Source organism: Haliotis asinina, chromosome 5, assembly GCF_037392515.1.
Source record: "Haliotis asinina isolate JCU_RB_2024 chromosome 5, JCU_Hal_asi_v2, whole genome shotgun sequence".
Lineage (NCBI taxonomy): Eukaryota > Metazoa > Mollusca > Gastropoda > Lepetellida > Haliotidae > Haliotis > Haliotis asinina.
Genome location: NC_090284.1, coordinates 11,521,501 through 11,545,707, shown reverse-complemented (window position 1 = coordinate 11,545,707; position 24,207 = coordinate 11,521,501). Strand labels below are relative to the sequence as shown.

Genomic DNA, 24,207 nt, shown 5'->3' with positions numbered 1-24,207 from the left:
TACTAAGAAAATGAGTAATGTTTATTTTTCTTCTTTATCGAATACTTTCAGCCCTATTTACACATATGGAATAACAGTGATATCAAGCTCCAAACTGAGGATTAAGTTTTTTATCATGACATCCGGTGGATCCCGGAAGCTCGAACGTGTACTGACTTCCGCCTTGCACAGTACTGCCATAGAAGCCTTTATCACCAGCCTTCATACACCAGATCTTAGAGCCCCCGGGCTTCCCTACACATCTGGAAGGTAACCCAATACATATGTCAGACAATCAATAACACGTGTCCAAGTCCCTAGAGTACAGAATCGTGTGCTCAGTTAAACTTACTGCCGTGAAAATGATTTAAGAATGTTTTGGCATTTTATTATGGATTTGGTAATGGCATTTTCATGTTGTTTGACCACCTCAAAGAAATCTATAATAGACAGTCCATGTTGGGGAGGCATTAATCTATGTATCGACATATTACTCAGACTTTATGTAAAGCATTATCAGAAGAAGAATATGTATCCCGATAAGTTAAACAAAGGATTTAAACTGATATGCTCGTAAAAACAATGTGACTTGCCTACAATAGTCGTCACGGCCGTCGTTGTCGACGTCGCGCATGAACCACGTGTTTCTGTGACCGCTGTCAAAACCTAACTTGGAGACGTAATGGTGACCTTGGCCAGAGCTTCCTGCCAGTGCGCATGACAAGAACCTTCTCTTTCCACGTCCCAAAATTCTGGTGAGAAAAAGCTCACATACTAACCGAGTTCAAGCGCAGCCTCGTGTCGGCAATATATGTCAGACATGTTGCAAGGATTTGGAAAATATCACAGAAGTCCTACCTGTAACTGTCTCATATGAATCAGTGAAACAAGCTTAAGACCACAAATAGAAAATAATCGGTCTAGATATCACATGACATATTAAACATAATTATAATAAAGGATGTTCTTTGTAATTCCCTTTGACGCGTATTGGACGGATTGAGTCACCGCAGGGTGCAATGGTGACAGTGAAAAATGCTTCAGCCATGACCTTTCCATAGCCAAGATTAAAGCAGATTTGCAAATATAACCATGTCTGTATAGCTGATACAAATATACCTAGGTCCGCACAAAAGCTCACTGAAATGGATTGAACCAAACTAATCCTCTGATTGGTACCATGGCGCAGCATAAGGTACCCTACAAGTTTGTGTAGTGGACACACAGGCTGCGCAGCATAGATATGGTACCAGTTTATGGAATCGCTAGTCACCTGCAGTAGTCGTTTGCTGCGCCCGTGCCCTGTACATCCGCCCAACCGTGGTATAACTCATCATCACCGAGCTCTATGACGTCATATCGTCTCTGAGGGATCTGACTGGTTGTCATGGATACCACTTCCACAGAGTATTCATCGTTGTCCCCGATTTCGGCCTCCAGCGGTGCAACACTGACCGGCTGTGTGTTTGGCCGGCGTATACTTCCGGTCACGCGCAGAGACACATCCACCAGCTCCAGTTCACCAGAATCTGTGGGAGGAATTCACATCGCACGTTATCATACAAGCTGACATACTGTCTGTTACTCAGTCTTTTGTCGGACCGACGCCCTTCCCCATACCCACCGTTTGGGCCTGACTGTGAACTTTTGATTACAAATCTCAATGCCGATGACCTTATTTGTACTTGCGTTAGATCATTCTCACGGCCTTCTTCACTGATGAACCCACAAGAAACTGGGCCGTCCTACATCTATGCACAGAAGACGACACAGACTAGCTTCATAAAAGTCTGTGTACACAAGAGGCCTACAGGAGCGTAAAGAGTGATATGAGTGTGCACCACAGAACGCACGTGAACACCTGTGTTATAACTGCCGGCCCGCCCAGATAGTTGCAAGTGGACACTGTCCAAACATTCCAAGCATGAACCTTCATATTTAGCACGTGCATCAGCTGTTTGATGCGGGGTTGGGGTGTTCAGCAATGTGAAGGCCAGATGAGCCTGCGGCTTTGACCTGCTGATTGGCGGTTATGCACACACATGTCAATATCACCACGTGTTACAGGCACGCGCGAAGCGTGAAGTAATTGTGCTGCTGTTATGATTTATTTTATTTTGTTTTGTTTTGTTTTGTTTTATTTTATTATTGGATATGGGGATTTGGGATATTTTGGGCTCGTTACTGTATTATCTTAGTGTTCTCTACCACATGATTGTCCATTGCTTGTCGTAAGAGGCAATATGTGTAGGATAGATTGGCTAGGCTCTCTGACTTAGTTGACGCTTTTCATCGTATCCCAGTTACTCAAGTCGATGGTCTTGATTTCAGGCACTGGATTATCTGGTCCAGGTTCGATTACATACAAATCGCCGGCTTCAACCCGAACATTTCCCAACACCGTTGACCGTTATGCTTATCAATGGTCAATACAAAATGAGTTGAATTGCTTACTGAAACTTACCACGTCTTATCGTTGACATCCTTCAGCTTGGCAAACATACCTGACATTCGTTTATAAGCAGTAACTCGTGTATTTATCATTGAACGGATGTTATGTTAAATGTAGATTGGCTGCTAATTGCTTCTTCTCCCCCAGAGCAGGACGACAGGCGTTCTCCCGACAGACGTGGTTTTGATACGTTTGCACATTAATGTTCGTGACTGGTCTGAGTTTTCACAAGTCTTTGAAAAACTGCTTTGTTTTCATGAATTTTATTTTCGCGAGCGTTAAACAGAAACCGGCTGCCAGTGATCAGAGCAGGGTAAATTGTTCAAACTGGAAACATACTGACAGCTACATTACCTCTAAGACGCCATGTCGTTTGGCCAAATTAATGCCAATATGGCTACATTTGAACAACATCTATGAAGCGTGTTTCATATTTAAAGTGACCTCATTAGTACAGATCAGAATAGAACCCGTATGTGTGACTGAGGTCAAGGTGCAAAGATCAAGGGTTGTCTGATCGAGGACACATATATTTGAAGTGAGGGGGGCGGGATTCTAACTTTATTCATATCGTTATGAACTGAAGTGGTATGTCTCACTGTCCTTTAAGCACATATTTTCTTTACCGCCGATCCCTCCCTGTAATGTTAAAGCCTTAAGTGAAGCCAGTCTAGACTTATCTCAGAACCTCCCATCTCGCCGTGGCTACGTTCCAATGTAATTGTAATTATTTGTTTTAATCACAATTATATGCCTATTCAGAGACATTAACGTATACACTGAACCAAATGTTCAGGCTTCCAGTCATCTGTCATAGAGATCCTGAAACAAATAGACCCAAGAATGCACATGCAAGTCTAGATTCCCAGAGTTTCTGAAAATGAACAAAAAGTCTCTTGCCTCCTTTTCATTATATTTTATTATTTTAATAATGGACTGTTATTTTTCTGAAAAATATAGTCATTTCAGAGACTGTCTGTTACCGTGTGATAGCATGAAATACTGTTTTACCACTTTTTGGTGATCCAATCAGATTGTCCTTTTTCTTGTCATGTTTGTTCTCCTTGTGTGTGTGTGTGTGTGTGTGTGTGTGTGTGTGTTTGTGCATGTGTGTGTGCGTGGTGCGTGCGTGTGTGAATAACAGCTAACGGACTGCCTACAATTTCAAAAACGTTTTCTTAAAAATGGCATATTGCTGAATTACAAATTCGATATGTGCTCATTGAAACGGGGAGAGAAGATTGTTCATAATACATCCAAATCCCGCACATTTGTGCACTACATGCAATGAAAACTACACGTACCTGGGATCGCCTCCGTCTACACTAACATCTCTTAATTATATATAATATTGACAAATATTGACCAATAAACGCATTTAAACTGAGCCCCAGATTGGGAGATTCAAGACATTTGGAATTTAGACCTGCCTGATTTGGGGCTTAAGCATTGCAGGGAGTGGTAGATGAAAGGGACAATAATGTTGTTCAGGGACTTTGAGACAGACTAGCCTCCGTCGGGAAATGGATCAAGCGGTTTCTAGTTCGATACACAGACACATACCAAGAACTGTTAAAAGAAGATGCTTGTTGTTACTCTGGCCGTAATCAGGGACATTGATTGAGGAACGGGGCCCAAATGTGTTGGTCATGATCTCCACGCCTGCAGCCATGCGACCCCCTAAAATCTTGAGGATATATACGTGATGTAAAGACGAACATGCATCAATAATATACATATTTCCATGTTGGGTTTCATATTCATGTTCAGCAAAGTAAAACCTCGTTACACCGGACCCCCTAATATCAGACGACTTTTGGACAATACTTGTTGGGAGCGTTTACATATTACCGTTTACATTAGTTACCCGGTTTAAGTCGGAACGCTACCGTCAGTATTCACGGGTATTAACATACTATGCATAGGAAAATATTATTATCGACATCTATGTAATAGTTTAGAGAAAATTTATGTTTGATTTGAATTCCGTACAATCAGCTATGTTAGCCACACGTTTTACAGCGGGTGCAAGTAACCTTATGGTTATATCGTTCGCTCTGGTTCGAAAATCTGGTTCGAGTCCCGCGTATTAACAATATGATTATCTCATGTTTGGACTATTCCACTCCTGACGCACTATGGTCAAGTTTATGACCATGAACGAACGGTCAGGCTCACGTGTCATCGTATTCAAACTGCTTAGTTCGATGCTCATGATGTTAATCACAGGATTGTTTAGACCAGATTTGAATATTTACATACCATTGCTATACATATGTAGTTGGAATATTGCTGGGTGTGACGTTAAACAACAAAAAAAACCAAAAAACTATAAACAGTAAACGAAACATCATTTGACAACATTTTTCATATTCACACGGTTACTGGTTGGGACATGTTTCATGGCCCATGCTTGTCTGATTATGTTGTATCGTGTTAATATCTCCTATGTTTGTTTTCCATATGCGTGCACGGTGTAATTATACCCGAACATCTAACGCCCAATGCAGGCATTCACATCAGATATCAGCATCATGGCCCTCCGGATGTGGTCTTAATTGACCTTATGATCAACAGAAAATATTAAAAACATAAATGTGTACATGAATACGTTTGTACCCCAGAAACGAAATCTGAAAGACGAGGTTTTTAGGGAAGGGTGTTAAAGGGCATCATGAGGCGAAATACACTTAATCATGTACAGGTTATATCCACGGCAATTAAGCACAGAGATAATGAACCATTTCCTGCGTCTGTCCAAGAGTTTGAGAAACACATGACCTTTGTGTGTGTCCCTCGTGGCACTAGGTACAACATGGCGTCCAGTGTGTACACACAATTACACACGGAGACACCGGGTCAGTCACACGGTGTTATGGGGAGGGATGGGGATGGGGGAGACATTTTGCCAATATGTCATGATGTCATGCGTAACTATTACCTGTCGTTTCGGTTCGCAAGCCCGTCAGTGTACTGAGGGACTAAAATTCATAGTCATATAGTCTGAATTACTGGAAATTCCTTTAGATTGTGGTGGAACGCGCTCAGTAACACATACCTCTCCCCATTAATGCTGACTTACATCCAACACGGCCACACACTACTCGAATATCTGAAACACAAATCTTAGAACACCTCTAGCATCTGTCCTTCCAACCACGCGTAACAGTTCCAAATACAGATACCCCAAAAACACACAAACACCTCTAGTCTCTAGTACAGACTCTGAAGCAAATATAACCAAGAAAGCCCACGCAAGTCTAGAAAATGTTGCAAATCTAAAGACTTCAACAGCTCTGAAAATGAAGAAAGTCTCAGGGCTCCTTTTCATTTCATTTTAGTATATTTCACTATGAACTTTTTTCCAGTCTAAGTAAACTTAGTCTCAGAGTATTTCGTTGCACTCCACCACTGAGTCTAACATGTATAACACTAGTAGAAGGTCGCGTCAGGTAACCTTTGAGCGACTTATAACCAAACGCGAGACGGGTAAACAGATTTAACCAATCAAACAACGGCTACTATTTAGGGATCGGAGGGACGTTCAAAATATTCAGGTTACCGACACAGATCTCGCCACAAACATAAATCCATATATAACACAGTTATATGACCAGCAGTACATACGCTTTTGGGGTTCTGTTGACATGGTTACCATTAACCAATATTTCCGCAAGATGACACCCTTGAATATTGCCAAAAACACTATTTTCAACGACTGTTTACTCACCGTTTTCATGGTTGTAACGTGCGCCGTGTGCATCACCCCGAAGCGAGCGTAAAAAGTTCAAAAGGTATGTGCGAATGTGCACTTTCGCGATTTGGTAAGCTGTGTTCTCATTGGTCAATCTCAAAGGTTACCTGACGCGAGGTCCTATTAGGTTTCGTTAGACTCAGTAGTGGAGTGTAACGAAAAGCACTGAGAATAAGTTTACTTAGACTGAACTTTTTCAGTACAATATGTTCATTTCAGTGACTAGTTTTAGTCTAAAACGCCTCAAGCTCACGCACAGTAACACGTTGAATGTGACGCACAGTAACACCTTAAACATAAAGCTTAATCTTACCTCTAACACAGAGCACAATAACACCTCGAACTCAACTCACAGTAACACCTCGAACTCAACACAATAATGCCTCGAACTCAACACATAATAACACCTACAACTCAACACACAATAACACCTCGAACTCACCACCAAAAACACCTCGAGCTCAAGACACAATAACACCTCGTACTCAACACACAATAACACCTACAACTCAACACACAATAACACCTCGAACTCAACACAATAATGCATCGAACTCAACACACAATAACACCTACAACTCAACACACAATAACACCTCGATCTCAACACATAACACCTACAACTCAACACACAATAACACCTCGAACTCATCACCAAAAACACCTCGAGCTCAAGACACAATAACACCTCGAACTCAACACAATAACACCTCGAACTCAACGCCCATAGCACTGCTTCACCACCACATCAAACCCCTCGAACACTCGCAACATCCGCAGTATCAACAGCACACACCCCACCAATATGTTCAGTATGTTCTTAACATTGATACAGCCTTATTACAGTGTGATATAATCTTTGATCAGTGTGACATCATCCCACGTGTGTGAAATCAGCTCTGATGAATTCATCATACTGAAAAGCAGCGCATACCCCAAAACAGTCTGTCTCACAGTCCTTGAACCACGTTATTTTCCCTAGTGCCTAGCCCTGTCTGTAATGCTTAAGCCCAAAATATATGAAGTCTAGATTCCCTCATCTGTACCTCTGGTCTCACTGGGGCTACTTTCCAGTTATATGTTACTATGAAAGTTATGTATACCATTCTCTTCATCATCTGTTTCCTCCTTGGCTTCCTCATTTGGATTTTATCAATCTTGTGAATCCGCTACTTTTTTGTGGTATATTTACAGAGACTAAGCGTCTGTCTTGCCCACAAACAACGGATGTGGTTTTACGGACGAGGAACCATATGTGCCATTACCATTGATGAGGTCAACTGGGTTGATGTCCTGGGTGTAAATCAGTTTCACTTTAGCATCGTCATTCATCAGATGTTCCGGCACATGACAGCAACTATGATTGCCCGAGCCGCAGAATAATTAGCCACAGATGCCTGAACAGCAACATAAATAATACAGAACATCGTCCCCGCTGGCGTTGGGTCTCTAAATGAATAATCAGCGATGTAATCAACAGCTACCTTTTGAAGTCAAAATATATACATTTGCAACCGTTTTTGTAATTATCGCAATAAACAAACTCGAGTATAAATCTCTTTATGGTGATCTCCCGCCGGTGATGTAAGCTACATGTAATTACTGCCTAAGTGTTTCAGGTTTAGAGTCTCCTTACAACATGCCTTTATAATTACCCTCCCCAGACAGCTATTACAGAGACATATTTGTCTCGAGTTGTCTACACCTCTAATTCCTCGTGATCCTGCTGGGGGAAGACAAGGCCATCACCGCCATCACATCAACTTCGGGGCCGACGTGTGGGGGACGGGATTAGGGCGGAAACATGTCGGGGGACGGCCAGGATTTGAAGATCTGGGTCTGCTCGGAGTCGGATGTGCTCAACACCAGGCGAGACCCAACGCGGGGGTAAAGACGTTAATTGATAGATCACTTTCGGGGGACGCCGGCTGCAAAAAGATGTTCATATGAACGATTGTGCGCATGCGCTAATGACACCAGGAGCGTCTGGCGGTCAAATCGGGTGTCTGGTTTCTGAAATATTTGGACGCTCTTAGAAGGAACAGACAGGAAATGCCGATGCATTGATGTTCCAGAAGTCAAAGTGTGTATGTAAATGTATATGTGCCATTTGACGCCAGATGAAGCTGATGTTTGGCGCGGAAAGTTTGATGCCATGTCGAATACAATGCCACAATACCATTTTACGACAAGCAGGATTGGCGCCGTTTTCCGCAGGGCAAATTTCGTCAGGCATATTTAGTCTCTTCCAGGCGCGACAACCGCCTATAGTTTTGTGGGGAAGAGTAAGAAAGAACCAACTACACTTCCCCCCGCCCCCTAAAGGCGACCTACCGCGTCGCCGCCTGTGATTTACTATGGCCAGATATTGTTTGTCAACTAAATATCCGTCAAGGAGGTTTGAGCAAGATAAAACATAGTATATTCCTGAATGAAGAACACTTATTACATATATTTGGAGGGATCTGATAGACATCAATACCGATGTACGCGTCCCACACAGACTATAACGCTTACGGACGGTTCCTAATTTATGGGTTCGGGTGGGTGAGTGTGTGTGGGAGGAGGGAGGGGGGTGTCATTCACATTGTACATGCAACAAAAATCATCATCAACCAATGAGCTATGAGATTCGGACTGGCTGCATTCAGAGCTATATGGCGGGGTGAAGAGTAAACAATATGGCCCATGGGCTGTGAGACAGACTAGGGTCGAGGTATTACTCCACACTGCCTAGTGAAACGTCCAGTAATTTCAGATAGTACCATATCACAGTAAAGGGACATAAGCGGATTATCACCAACACTTATTTGTAAATCTATGCCCAGGAAATAAGCTGCACTTTTCCTATCTCTAATTACATCTGTGTACGTTACTGTAAATCATCGCTCACTGACTTTTCCATGGATACTCGTGCAATTATTTTCACTTCAGTTGATATAATTACCATCAGGCCAGCAAATATCTGCCGTGGGTGATAACATGGGTCCCGTTACACGAAAATGTCTCAGCGCATTACAGCTACCGTAGATCTATGTGAGTGAGTGGGTCATTCAGTTTAGTTTCACGCCGCACTCAGCAATAACCCAGCTATATGGCAGCGGTATGCAAATAATCGAGTATCATCTTGACCCTATGTCATTTTGTCAAACTTTTGTGCCAGGTTGTGTCTAATGTCGGCTTAAGGCTAGCAATGTTATTTTATCACGGCTATTTCAGCGCGGCAGGTACCTAACTGGCTCGAACTGGTTGCTAGCATGAATGACAATGTCGGCAGTCTAGGTACAGTATAAAACTGTATAAGACTGTAACAATCTGCGATCGTATGCACAAAGCCATCATAGTGCAAAGATGGTCGTAACTCCCATATTCTAAGTTAGACTTCAAACGTTCGCAGCGCTAAGATCGCTTTGTGATGTTAGGGCAACGTTCCACAATGATCGTAAGTCAATGTTAACGTAATGGAAAAAATAATAAAGTCACCTTAGCACTATGATCGCTTTGTGATCCTGGACCACAGATTCGACTGAGATCACTTAGCCCTGGAATAACTATGACGGTGTAGAATAGTTTATCAAACTCCGTTTTTAACGAAGTGGTGGATGTAACGAACTGTATTTTGGTTCCGTCACCTTGTTCTACATTTTACCTTCAGTAGGCATAACGAACTCTGAATATAACGAAATAAAATTGCTGGTACCAATCCCATGAACTCCTGATATCCGAATTTAAGTGTAGCGTAACTGAATGTGAAAGCGAAAAGATGTTATTTTCCGTTAAGAGGTCTTGCTCTTTGTAAGGGAAAACAAACCGATCCTTACAGACGAACGATTACTCCCTGAGTGTACATTTATATATAATTTCGTTAGTAACAAGTAAACTCGTTCAAACTGAAAAGGGTCCCTGGACATGGCTTCATTAGGGACTTTAGCATTGTAGGGAGGTCTATAGGCAGTAGGGTAAAAAATGTGGTTCAGGAACTGTGAGACAGCCTACGCCCCTTACTGTACGTCCATCTACTGCTGATTTCTTCGGGAGCATGGCCGGACTGGCGTGTTATGGTTCAGCCAGTGCATACCCCACTTCTCCCCACAATGCAGCATGCTAAATCCCCGACCTGTCAGTACCAATACTGGTTGGCACCCAGGCAGTGCAGTCATAACGCTAGGGGGATACGCTGCGTGCGCGCTGTCAGATCGTAGAATTCTCTCTCTCTTAACGGGACTTGTACCAGAATAGTCACAGAAAACACTGTTGTCTGATATTGGGTAATCATCGAAACAGAATGTTGCTTAATGTCGCAGTTAACAAACGCCAGTTAAATCGCAGGGACTGAATAAGACGAACCATTCCAGCATTTATCTTCTCGCACTTAAAATATATCCGATGTTTAAGTGACTAAAGAGAACATTGAAGAGTAACTAGTGAAACTACGCAGAAAATGAAAGAACCATCGGTTTTTTCAAAGTTGTTTTCCTTGGATGACAGATACTTCAGCAGTTTCTCATTTTCTTGAACACCGACTAATGGGATCAGGTCGTTCGCTGACTTAGTTGATGTAATAACCCCTTTGCGTAGATTGATGCCCATATCATCAATCACTGGATTGTCTTGTCCATCATATAACTGGAATGTTATGGCGTTAAGCAAGAAACAAACAACGTGTTGTAAGTATGGTGTCAATTTTGGGATAGTACTCGGTAGAGTGAGTGGGGGATTGAGTGATAAATGTCGTTTTCAAATGAGCAATGTGTCTGGGTTTGAAGACATGATTCATCTTTGCAACTGCATCTCGCAACATCGTCAATATCTATCCCAGCCAGCCGCGTGTGTATATATTTGATTCCGTGAAAGTATTTAATGTATATGTGGCCAGATTCCAGCCGTATGACGCACAACACAAGGTAAATATTTGTGCACGGGCGGGGTAAACGGCCGAGATATTTATCATATAAAATAACCATTACCCTCTAGCCTTTCCTGGTCCAAATGCCACAGTATTAATGATAAGTTACTTTCAAAAGACAGTGGTGCTTGGTTTCACGGGAGTGGGGATGGGTGGGGTGAAGAGCCGTGGGAGAAATACAGCATAAAGAACATGTTATTGACTAGGGGGTCGGGCCTGTTTGTGAGGGGGTGGGGGTACATTTGGGAAGTCCCCTCGGTTACACAACGGGAGAATATTCAACACATTTAAAAATGCTAATTCCACAAATGCTACAATACATCAAACGCCGCGACATTTTATTAAAACAGGCGGTAGGGATGAACTAGCGAGGTTCAGTTTTCAATTATAACGAAATGTTTTATGTGCAAATTCCAATCGAGTTAATAATATTTAAAAGCCTTTCCCGGGCTCGTTTTTATGCGCTTTCAACAAAGTAAAGGCTAAATACTCCCATGGCATAACTTCCAAACTGAACGTTATCAACGCAGAAAAAATGTCCAGCATTTTGTTGAAATGGAACCATATCAGACGCGCCGAGTTTGTGAAATATATGACCTTTGTTTAAACACTGACGCATCACATGAGAGAGGAAGTTACTGAAATCAGTCAAGTTTCTGAAGGATTTGATATATGACGACAAAGTAATGACGGCCTGGTCTGTAAGAGTTCACCCCAGTAAATAGGAAGGGTTTTGATTGCTGCAGCGTTTAGTAGACTTCCGAAGGCAAATAAACATATGGGGGTCCTAGCTCTCCGCCCAGAACACCCTCACGTGCACTTGCGAGCAGTCAGAACTACCGGTGCCAACACGTGGATTACCCCCCTCCCGCTCTAGACTGCTCTCTGGCCAATTCATTTACGGGTGTATTTCGAAACATAAAAAATAGAAACATATCGTATACTTATAACCTAGTTTACATCCCGATCAGCTCGGCTGGATGCAACTGCAACTGTCAGTAACACCCCTAAAGGTGAGGATGTCGACAGTATCGAAATACAAATACTACATTTCTTAAATTCAAAATAAATGTTATTGGATTGTTCAGAAGACACAAGTACAATAAATATGTGTAGCTGAATTTGTTAGCCTGCAAACAATGGCTTGAAACGAATTGCATGCAAACTCATTTTGCGTCAGTTCTTACTGCGTTTCCTCCTTTATGAAACCGAAGGGAATATAGCCTGCTCATCAGATACGACAATGCCGTTGGGGCCGTTCACGTATAGTCGACTGGCACCAGTCATAAATAATAACAGCTGACACTTTCACACAAAGAGAATCAGGAAGTCATCACTGCTGTCAGTTGCTTACAGACGACAAACTATAGCCATCATTTGATAAACTGTTGTAATGTAATCTATATTTCTATGCGTTTGTAACTACTGCGTTCATATTTGTAGTTTATAGAATATTGCTACTGTTTCTTGACGGAATGCTATGCAATAAATATTTTATCTTATCTCATTTGGGATGCGTGTTGAATCCTGTCTCCCCAGTTCAGCACTCCGATAATCGAATTACGACTTACTTCATAGTACGGGTGCGAGTTTCTTTCATGGATCACTACCGCATTTATGAGGAGCACGATAAAGTGCACATGTTAGATGTGTGTGCAGTGTAATGGTTCATTGTTGATCTTTGTTTCGCTTTGTGTTCTTGATCTCCAACCGACTCAAATCTTTGTTATGTTTTCCTAACTATATAGCTGTGTAATCCTCCTGAAATAAAGACGACATGAAACAGAACCAAGCGTTTGATAGGGAAGACCACTTACCATGAACAATAACACAGTTCTCAGTGGGGAAGTTTTGGCACTGAAGTTCATAGGGCCACCTCATGCCGTTGTCTTCCATTACACCGTTACACTCACTCCTTGCCCCCTCACACACCTGTCTGCAGGGGAGGGGTAGGACCCCCGGGGTGCGTCGGTGGGGATCGGGACATGGGGGTAGGTACAACACACAGAGAAAACGGTTAAATGTTTGACACTGAGATCCTAGAACCCGGAAGAGTCTTGACGTCTTTACGTCAACGTCATCTTGAGTATAGTCACCGTAGAGGTTGGGAAGCTGGGTCACGTTCACGATGGTGGCGCAGTGGGACAGCGTCACGGGTTCACAAACAGGTGATGATGTAGTCTGACAAATCCACACACACAGCACAAACATTAATAAAAAGCCTGCCCATCTTTTCAAATATCCAAAGCGGTCTCCAGCTCCCATTGTGACACTTTTTCAAATATTCAACGTTTTCTCATCCAAAAACACGTGGTGCAGATTGAGATGCTAGACATCCCCCGGTGAGCGTGAATGATCCGTCCATCCTAGTCCATCGCTCAGCAAACTCCTGCCCGCTGGCCGCAGGGTTGATCAGACTCAACCGTTAGACGTTACAGCCAAGCGCTTCCCCCGCTCCCTCTCACACGAGCCATGCGGTCCCGACTGACAGACTAACGCTAAACTTCTCTCTACCCTCTCCCCTTCGGACATCTGCACACAGCCATATCCCCCAGGAGGAGCATCGGGGGGACTGTCTAGATAACGGCTTACCCTCCTCAGAACTGATATCTACTCTTATTTCATTCCCTTAATACATTTGTCAGTCTTGTGTTTAGATTTCCCCGACATTATACAGTACATATGTGTATAGCTTACAATCCATTTTCACACTCTTAGAAATGATATTTGTATACACTCATCCACCTCGTGTCGGAAATATATTAAATCTAGCTGTTTAATATTTCCATTTTATGTCCGAAGGGTCTCAACATTTCCTATACAATTTAACGCTATATTTAGTCAGGTGCGCGCAAAGAGCGTATCTTCCCCATTGTAATATTACTGTTTCCTCCATACCCAGACAGGAAGTGCGCAGGTTACCATTGTACCGGCTCTGTATCAATACCGTGGGGGGCTGTATCGCCCGTTTATATATCAGTGTATCCACACGTAGGTTTCCGTTCACTGACATTTTGCCCGTGACATCCTTTATCTCACAATACATGTCTCTCCTCTAATGAGTCCTGCTGGAGCTGATTTCATAGAGTTGTCTAGACTGACATAACTATTCCTCATTAGGCTTGGTTTAATCTAAGACATGATACTTTACTGGGTGTACAAACCTTGAAGTCAACTTTGTGTGCAGACTACTTCAATTTGGTCAGAACCCCTGGTGTACAGTACACAAACCCTGTGCACTTAAAAGTACCCACGAATTTTTGGTATATGATCAGATGATATCCAGATGAATACGTGCAAACACCTACTTGAGGGTACAGCAACGTGCAGTAAACTTGGACAAAGTACTGTGACTATGTGTCCCGGTCCACCCAGTTGTGATTGGGTACCTCGTGAGAATGGTGCGCCCAGTGGCTGCAAGAGCTGTTTGCTTCTAAGGGAGTTGAGATTGCCAACTGTGCCGTTAAATAAATAAATAAATAAATAAATAAATAAATAAATAAATAAATAAATAAATAAATAAATAAATGTTTTATGGTCCCCTAAAATGTTAGTAGCACAACGTAATGCAACTAATGCACAAGGAACACACTTTGAGAATGGACACAAACAGATAACACTGGAATCACCGTTAGGCGCTAAATATACACGCCTGTTTGAAAACTTAGACTCTTTCAAACTTGCAGATTGCAAGTCACATTTCACTGACATTTCCATTGTGATAAGAAACACGCTTAAAGTTAAGAGTCGTAATTGTTAATTTTCTCAAGTCTAATATGAAACCCATCTGTTACAGGATTAAGGCTTCTGGGCATCTGCAATGGCGTCATCATCAGAAGATATCTTGGAATCGATTGAAACTCACCAGTTAGCATCCCAAATAACGTATGATAAGAATCCCTGGGATAATAAACCAGACAGCCGTAAACCCTGTACATAAACTACTCTGAGGTTAATTACAGAAAGATGAAAGAGTCCCGTCGTGCTCAACTTCTTTTGAGTAGTGTATCTCTTGCAATGTGGCAGTCTGTGCTACAACGAAGTATGAGTGTGCAGTACAGTGTACCTCTGACCGATCTCTCATCTCCCCGGGGCGTTATTTATGACATCATAAGTGGTGGTTGTATTTATATACAATAACAAGTGCCTTTCCCCTGAAGAGAGATCAAGAACACACTGCAAAACGCAAATCAACAATGAACCATTACACTGCATACACATCTAACACGTGCATTCTGTCGTAATGCTGCCTCAGTCATAAAATGGTATCATGATCCTTGAAAGAAATTCGCGCTTATACTATAAAGTATATCATGACGCGATTACCTACAAGGTCTCACAGTGAAGCTATTGCACGCGTCCACATGGCAGGCTATACTCACTGTAGCTGGGTGTAAGGAAAGTCAGAGGCGAGGCACAAGAGTTGGGAATTGAAAGATCAGTTATTAATTTGAAAATATCTTAAAAAAATCAATAATTCCGCAACAGTTTGTAGTTCCAACTGTATTTTGGAATTGGTTCCAATATAGTTAGTCTGTCTTTGGTTAGGAAATGATTTCGTCACCACGTGACCTCTACCAAGTTTACGTTTCACATCTTTGCCGAAAATGCAAATTTATTCTTTTTCAGACATGAGATTTCTAAACTCTGGAAATCCAACATATCGTGAAATCATAGGCGTATAGTTTCTTTGGTTGCTCAATATATGAATACACATAGAGTGTACAAGAAGCTCAGATACACAACATACCTACGTCATAAATCAGCAACATAATATTTATAGGAGAGGTACATAGGGTCAGAAACCCGTCAACAGGAACCATAGATGTCTAAAAAAACAACGACCATAACACAGATCCACGCACGAACAGGAGCTTTTGCTCGACTCCTTGTTTTTATAACCAGATGGCTCGCTACCACGTCGCGCGTTACAGCACAGGAGCATCAACTCCACCGCCAAAACCACAACGTTATCTGGCCACGTCATCGCCGCGCCCAGCCTAACACAACATATCATAAAACCATGGTAATCGTACAGCCTTATAACCCGCGTGATGGAAGTGTCTGAACATAAAATACGAAATGTTTGACAAAGGGTGTTTTCATAAATCATGTTCGCACAAACCTCATTTTGTGTTAGTCGATACACTTCCCTGACAAAGTTTTGTAAACGGTAGTCTTTCTGTTATTGCACAGCCATCTAACATTTCCCCATATTTTCGGATTTGTGGATGGTGTTATTTTTTCATGTTATACAAATCAAATAAACTGGAATGCATTACAGTGCTATCGTGCAACGCTCTCAAAGCAGCAAAAACAGAATATGATTAAATCCAGAAAGTGAAACCACATTAGAAGATATTTGTCGACATTTGACTTATCCGAAAAGTTTATCAGTTTGTTTACATTGAAGCTTTCACGTCCGCGTTTCAACTTTCCTCTTATCATTAACAAAATAAAGAAGTTTTGTTTCTTGGGACGTAACTGTCAGTTTTACACTTAAGCATGTAATGATAGGGTGTTAAAATGGTTGCATGAAGGCAAGAAACACAAAGCTTCATGTCAGGCCCTTAAAGAGTGCTGGTGAAGTTGTTCAAGTGTCATTCTTCTGACCAAACCCTTGGGTTCGATTCCACGATTTAGACATACCATGCAAGAAATCAGACGTTTGAAATTACTCCAGGCTAAGTCCATGTCCTTCACCCGACAGATGTTGGCCTGTTTGGCTGGATGTTTAAGAAGATCGCCCTCGCATAGTATTCATCGAGTTGTTCCGTCTTCCTGAAAATAGTTGGTTGTATTTATATATATTCACTTATTTATTTATTTGTTTGATTTTGTAAGTTTATTTATTTATTTATTTATTTAGTTAGTTAGTTAGTTAGTTAGTTAGTTAGTTAGCTAGTTAGTTAGTTAGTTAGTTAGTTGGTTAGCTAGTTGGTTTTAGTTTTATTCTTATTTATTTATTTATTTATTTATTTATTTATTTATTTATTTATTTATTTATTTATTTGTTGGGGGGTCGTGTCTAGTATCACCCGAAATGATGTTGCTGGATTATTGCTAAACTCACTCACTCACTCACTCACTCACTCACTCACTCACTCACTCACTCACTCACTCACTCACTCACTCACTCACTCACTCACTCACTCACTCACTCACTCACTCACTCACTCACTCACTCACTCACTCACTCACTCACGGGTGTAAGATGTCACCGAAAGCAGATTTGTGGATGACATCATGCCGGAATTCAGTAAAGTGCGACACATTACACTGATATCGTCAAATGTACTTTACGCGACAGAAAAAGGGGGAAATATGATCAAGTCCAGAAAGGAGACGTTTTAAGACTATAAGATATTCGTCGACTCTTTGGATATGTTTATCACGTGTTTTGCTTGTTTTAAGGGCTCTTTCGTTCGTTGAGACTTCTCTCTTTTGCTTTAGATGATATTGCAGTTTAATTTCCTGGGAACTGTCTGACAATGGTACAGCTATCCATGCGATGATAGTGTGTTAAGCATTTTTGGATGAAGACAGGAAACACGAAGCTATATTTCAGGTCTTTAATAAGTGTTAAAGGCAGCGTAGATGCTCCAGTGTCGTTCGTCAGTCCAAATGCGTGGGTTCGAATCCTTGCTTGTCGTTGATGCATCAGGACAATCAGGCATTTGAAATCCATTTCCATCATCATTGTTTGTGATCGACTTCAGTCATATGAGAAGTCGCGTAAAAGAGAAGGGGTCAATAGTGTTGGCTTCCCCTTTAAAAGGCTTACGTCTTTGTGTTGTCCGGTAACCTGGACCTGCCTACAAGGTAGACATACTCAACCTCCATGGCTTCAAATGTTTTGTCCTGAAGCAAAGCTAATGATGGGAATATGAAGACATATCTGTCATTTAGAAAGTTGTACATATGGAATACGCACATTAATGGTTATTCTGTCATACACACCCTGAAACAAATATATCCAAGAGAGCCCACTCGAGTCTGTAATATGTGGCAAGTCTAGATTTCCACAGCCTCAAAATAGAAATGAGAAAAGTCTCAGGGCTCCTTTTCATTACATTTTGTCTTTTTTCTATGAACTTTTTTTCTGTAAAATATGTTCATTCCAGAGAGAGACTAGTTGTTAGCCTAATTAATGATATACTATATATATATATTCATGCTTTCGCTTGCCAATAGTTTATCATTGATAGAGAGGATCTGAACATACTTCCCCTCTGGACGTCTAGGTAATATTTCACGTGGCGATGAGCAATACAGGCTACCGTGATGAATGCCAGGAATATACACTGAAAGGCATAACTGTCTGTCTGTGGCCCTTATCTGAATCCATGAAACAGTTCGTTGAAATATAGTGCTGGTGGAACTGATATTTTGGTGTAAATATAACCACACCATTAATTATCCTTATTATCCTCTTCATGTTGTCCAAATATTTGTGATTTCCCTCTGGTTGTCGTCTTCAAGGTATCGTGATTTTTATTGATGTTTTTTTTTCGTTTTATATTGGTGCTTGCACACGTTAATTAGCGCCTAAACACACATGCTTTAAGCCATGTGCTGTCCTAAAAAGAAAGAGCGTGTATAGTTCATACGGACGAAATCCGAAATCTGTAATTAATTGTACGTTATGGTTAGGAAAGCACACTACAAGAAAGAATGTAGTTATCTCAATAACACCACCGTGTTAGCTCTGTTATGGCTATATGATGACTACAGGAATGTGCTAGTGTGAATATTCTTTTACACCTCAGTAACCAATATTCTAGCAGCATTTACTGTGCAGTAGAGGCTGGAGAAGGGGTGGGCCGGGTCGTTGCTCTCCACCCCCTTTTCAACATTACTTAAAGACGGCATTGGAGATTTTATTTTTAAGCGTTGACGGAGTATTCCCTTCCGCCTTGCGATTTCAGCCATGCGAATGCTGTCCATGAAGCAAGTCTCTGAGGCTCCTTTTCACAATCAAATGGAATTATTTGTTTCTATAAAACAATACACATATTCACACAATAAGCGTTAGTCTACATTTCGCCTAACATTAACTAGAGTCTCCGTTTCCGTAGTCCTATAGATGCAGTGTATGTCGGGAGAGTTCCAAGTGACATGAATGAGGGCGTAGTCGTGTCTGGCGCTCGACATTTTGGGACAGGACAAGGACAAGGTCAGTTCCCAAATACGTCCGAGTGTGGTGTCTGTGTTACCCTGCACCAATGACTAAGTGGCATTTGTCTCGACATAGCTGGTATCATATCTCAGTGGCCTAGCACTGAAATCCGACTTTATATGTCGCCCCTATATAAATGCAGTAATCATGAACGCGGTCTCAAACCCCAATTTCTCAAATTGCATAAGCGGATCCAGGATGGGGGATGGAGGGGTGCGCACCCCGACTCCCTTTTTTCTTGAAAGTTTATCATGTGACCCATGAAAATGAAGTGTGCACCCCCTCTTTCATAAAAAGCTGTATCCGGCCTTGTCATGAACGCGGAGACAAACCCCATGTCCCTCATCTGTGCTTCAATCTACAAGTTCCTCGGTATCAAATCTCATCATACCAGCAGCGCCCGTGTCTGACACGCCATGTGTGGTAATGAAAGCTGCAACTTCAAATGCAGATGCACTATTCAAATATCACAGGTGCGCTGTTCAACGCTGAAGCCCCAGTGAAGGCTGACATCCATACAAAAAGCAATAATAAATGCTATCAAAACGCAAACAGATACCCAACAAATGCTGAAAATTTGGCCCCAATCTTAGCAAAATACAACGCATCAGTGTTGCTTCGTAACGGTCGAGCCCATCAAAGAAAATCCTTCCCGAAACATATAAAGAAAACAACGTTTCCAACGAATAGTCTCACTTCCGTAAATATTCCGGGCAGCCCAAACATGCAGTCGTTTTTGTGATCATGTTCCGCCAAAGGTTTCATAAATGTTGGACATGCGCATTCCACATATCCGGGTAATTAGAACACGACGTGGAAATACCACTGCTACCTGTGTGGCGATAAGGAATTCACACCTCGGGGTTCTGGTGAGATGGTTCACCCAGCGCCTGGGTAGGGACTTGAAATACAGAGATAGCGACACGTGGACCACGTCTTTGGAAACATCATTGGACGACAGGTGGTTTTCGAAGAATTTCACACTTTGCTCCAAGAGAGCCAGTAATCGCGAGCAGGAAATGATTTCAGTTCACTGGGTGTTGAAGTCAATTTTCAGCCAGAATCGATAGTGTATTTGTTCGTGAGTGTTGTTTCCCGCCCCTTTAAACAGTAATTATGTTATATCAGTCAAACTGATCGTTTCAGGTTGGTGTGGGAGCAAAACCAGAAGCGATGATGATGATGATGATGATGATGATGGGTACCTTCATGGTGCCCAGTTGACAAAGCGTGACATGTCCTATAGCGCTATATTATCAGGGTCAGTAGAACAGTGTGTCTTTGATTTTCCGTTTCAGATCCCACAGGAATATACAAAGCACGCTGCCCGAAGCGCTAGGTCAAGAGTCCCATTACAATCTCATCCTGTCGGGTACCCATTCACTGCTGGTGAACAGAGGCGAAAGGTTTTAAACAAAACGAGACATAACGTTTTACATTACTGTTAGTGTAGTATTAGGTGACTAATGAGCACATTCTTGTGATAAATGCAGAAATGGACATGGCTTTTAGCTGAGGTTTCTTAAGATCATGAAGCATTTTGTCGAGTAATACCTTCTGAGAATGAGATATGGTCAGGTGCCAAAATGTTTTCTTCCACCTAAGGAACATGACGCATTGCATGTGTTGCAGTGGGGACATTCATTACACTTAAAAATGTAGTTTCCACATTGTTCAGAGACTTAAGTAATCCCTTAGTTCAGTTCTTAGAAGTTGATGATAAACTTGTGATTTTCCACTGAAATGTTGACTATTTAACAATATGGGTCATTTGAAAAAAAAAATCCATAGAACACTATGCATCCAACGCCATACGCGCATGTGGTTTTAAAGTTTAGAACGTTTGTTTTCAGAGAACCAAAAACTATTTCTGGTTCCAAACAGTTACAGGTGATAATGGTAAGCGGTATCCGGTTCCAGTTTGTTCCGACAGTCTGCTATTTGATCTTGTGTAGAAGCGAGTGTATAAAGCATCAACAGACTCAATCTCTAATTCCCATCTGCTTAACCCTGCTGATGACAACACCCTGTCTAAACAGCCATCAGGTAGGGTGCTTACCAGTATCACACGATGACACCCCTGATCTCATTGTCAGGCGATGGGCTTTGTTGATCTGCTGAGGCTGCAGAATATAATCTTTCACCTGCTGTTTATGGTTCACAAGTCATCAACCTTGGCAAGATGGATACAGGTACAGTTCCAAGCTCTTTTCAACTTCATTTACCTCAGCAAGAAACTGGGAAGAATATTTTTTTAAATTACCAAACTATTTTACTACGTGAATTATAGGCTCACACAGTTGCATTCAAAGTTCTTTCATCGGTTCGTCCTCATCTTTCACATTAGACTGCCATCGCTGATTCAAAATTAATTCAATTTCCGTACATTTATGACTCAGTCTTACCAAATATTATTTTTAAACTGTTTAAGCAACTGGCATAAATTCTTTAGAAATAATGAAACAATAATTAGTGACTTCCTTAGACATTTGATATGTTTAAACAAACACAGAGAAAAATCCAGTTTTACATGCCAACTGCTCGATCTGTCCCTTTCGTCTATGGCCTTCATGCTAGCTGTGCACTACTTCCTGCTCCAGTTGTCTACACAACTCACCCCCCTACCTGCACTCACACTTCATACTTTTCACAATTTTGTTGACACAATATGCCTTGAAGCTGGACAAATAAACGTTAATAAGAGCGAGATCAATTTCATAAAATGGGAATTGGGATGGTTTTAGTTTTACGCGGCTTTAGGCAATATTCCAGGAAGATCACTGCGAGGACACCAGAAAGGGGCATCGCACATTGCATCCATGTGGGGAATCGAACCCGGGTCTCCAGCGTGACGAGGGAACACTTTAACTACTGGGCTACCCCATATTGAAAGTTATAGAAAATTCAAAATAGAAGCAAAATATCAAGACCAGAATTCATGGGAATACTTTAAGTTCAACAACACACATTCATAACATTATGTATTTTATTTGACAGTTACTATCCATGTACACAGAAAACAACATGATAGACTCTGATGAATCAATACTACATTGGCTTACCCAACATGAAGAAATCCAAACAAACATCAGAATCACTATCAAATATGTGATCACAGCAGTTTCATGCTTCTTCCTAATGTCAACACAAAAGAACATCAGTGACTAACCACACTGCACAAATGAAGCGCCATATCATTCAAGAATAATTGTTAGCAGACGTGAAAACATAAGTATCGTCACTCAATAATTATCACTTCTTCTCTTTGAAAATTCCAAAAGACAGCTCCCACTCCGGCATGCCTGTCAAAAAGAATAACCTTTGATGCAATGCCTCTCTGTACTAAGATCTGAAAAAAACGCTGTTTGGGTTGGTGAATCTATCAACTGTCTGCCTTCCAGAATGATCACACTTCAAACCACCTAGATTTGGAAATGATCAAAAACTCAGGTCACAGATATTCAGTTGATGGCATACAGTTTCCAGAGTGGATTTTAAGGCTGCTCAACGACACGATGTATGAAATAATGTACGGCTATGCACAAAATATTATCTGAATTTGTTTAGTTGTTATTTTGTTTTCGTTTGGTTTGGTTTTTTGTTTGTTTTTGTATTTTGAGTGGGTTTGTTCTTTTTGTTTTATTTTTGTATTTTTTGTTTGTTTTAGTTTCCAAGTTACAGATATCAGACTTGCAGCTTACAACTATAAATCACATGCATTTGATGACCTGGTTCAAGAAATCTAGAATAACTGTATTAGATGATTCTTAGTTAGACAGGAGGAATTCACAATTGTCCCAGATATCTGTAACCATGCTACACAGCAATTTGAACTCGAGGTGCAGCACAAAAGCATGTAGACCGTGAAGAGTTACCTCCCTCTAGGTGAGATTGCCTACACGCACTTATTTTAGTAATTGAACGATGACTACAACACTAGTGGAAGCAATAATTGCATGATTGATACACTGACTGTTTTACACCACTTTATGCAAAAGTCCAGCCATGTGTGGGGAACTGGGTCCGAGTCTTTGGCGTGACACGCGAACGCTAACCACTAGGCTACCCCACTGCCCCATTAAGTCCATGACATAACACATGCACACTGAGATTTTCATGACTTCAAAGAAGTTAGATCATGTAGTTCCTTCCCATTCAGTCTTGCATATGCTCTAATTAGAATAGCCAACGAGGTACGAGATATTACGGGAAGTATGCCTGAGTTGAAATATTTTCACAGTGCCGAGCCTTGGCGAGGCACTGAACATTATTTTAACGAGGACATATTTCCCGTAATCGCTCGTGCCGCGTTGGTTATTGTTTTTTTTACCCATAATGTTATTTCAAAAAAAAGACCGCGGAATAAAAACTACCTAGAGACAGGCTATTACAGATTCGTATTCATACCTGCAATAAAGCTAACGTCTCCAGCGGTATCAACAAAACTACGCTATGGCAAATAGAACCTCGTAAAACGCTTGGAAACACAACAAAAATATCTTTTATGGCACCATTTATTACTGTTAGCTAATATAATCTTGTAAAAGCAATATCACTGAACGTAAGAACATCTAAAACGTTGGTAACAACATGTAATTTATTGTGGAAAGTCAGCGGTTAGAAGTCCGGAAATCTAAATGGCAACCATCGGACGGATACATCTAGAAAACGTTTTCTGTCAAGAAACGGAACAGGTTTGATGATTAAACAACCTATCGTTCTGTGGAAGGCGCGTTAGTCACGCCACTGACCCCGGCAGAATACAGCCGTTTTAAGAATATTAATATATTAACTCGAGTCGAAATCCGAGTCATTGGGAAGCTTCACTGCAGCAGATGATTGACTGACAGAGGAGTCCTATTTCAGTGGAATAACACACCGCAATAAATTGCACCTGAGAATAGTGAACGTACAGAAATGAAGATTTACGGCATGCG

At 41.4% G+C, this 24,207-nt stretch overlaps 1 protein-coding gene across 1 annotated transcript; it reads right to left on the bottom strand.

The window, feature by feature from the left end:
- Positions 1-13,579, bottom strand: LOC137285032 (uncharacterized). Its single transcript, XM_067817214.1, has 4 exons — positions 12,909-13,579; positions 1,253-1,508; positions 573-731; positions 1-242 (listed from the first exon to the last, which is right to left on the bottom strand). The coding sequence occupies exons 1-4, from the start codon at positions 13,354-13,356 to the stop codon at positions 83-85; spliced, it is 1,023 nt and encodes a 340-aa protein (XP_067673315.1). The 5' UTR covers positions 13,357-13,579; the 3' UTR covers positions 1-82.
- Positions 13,580-24,207: the final 10,628 nt, after the last annotated feature.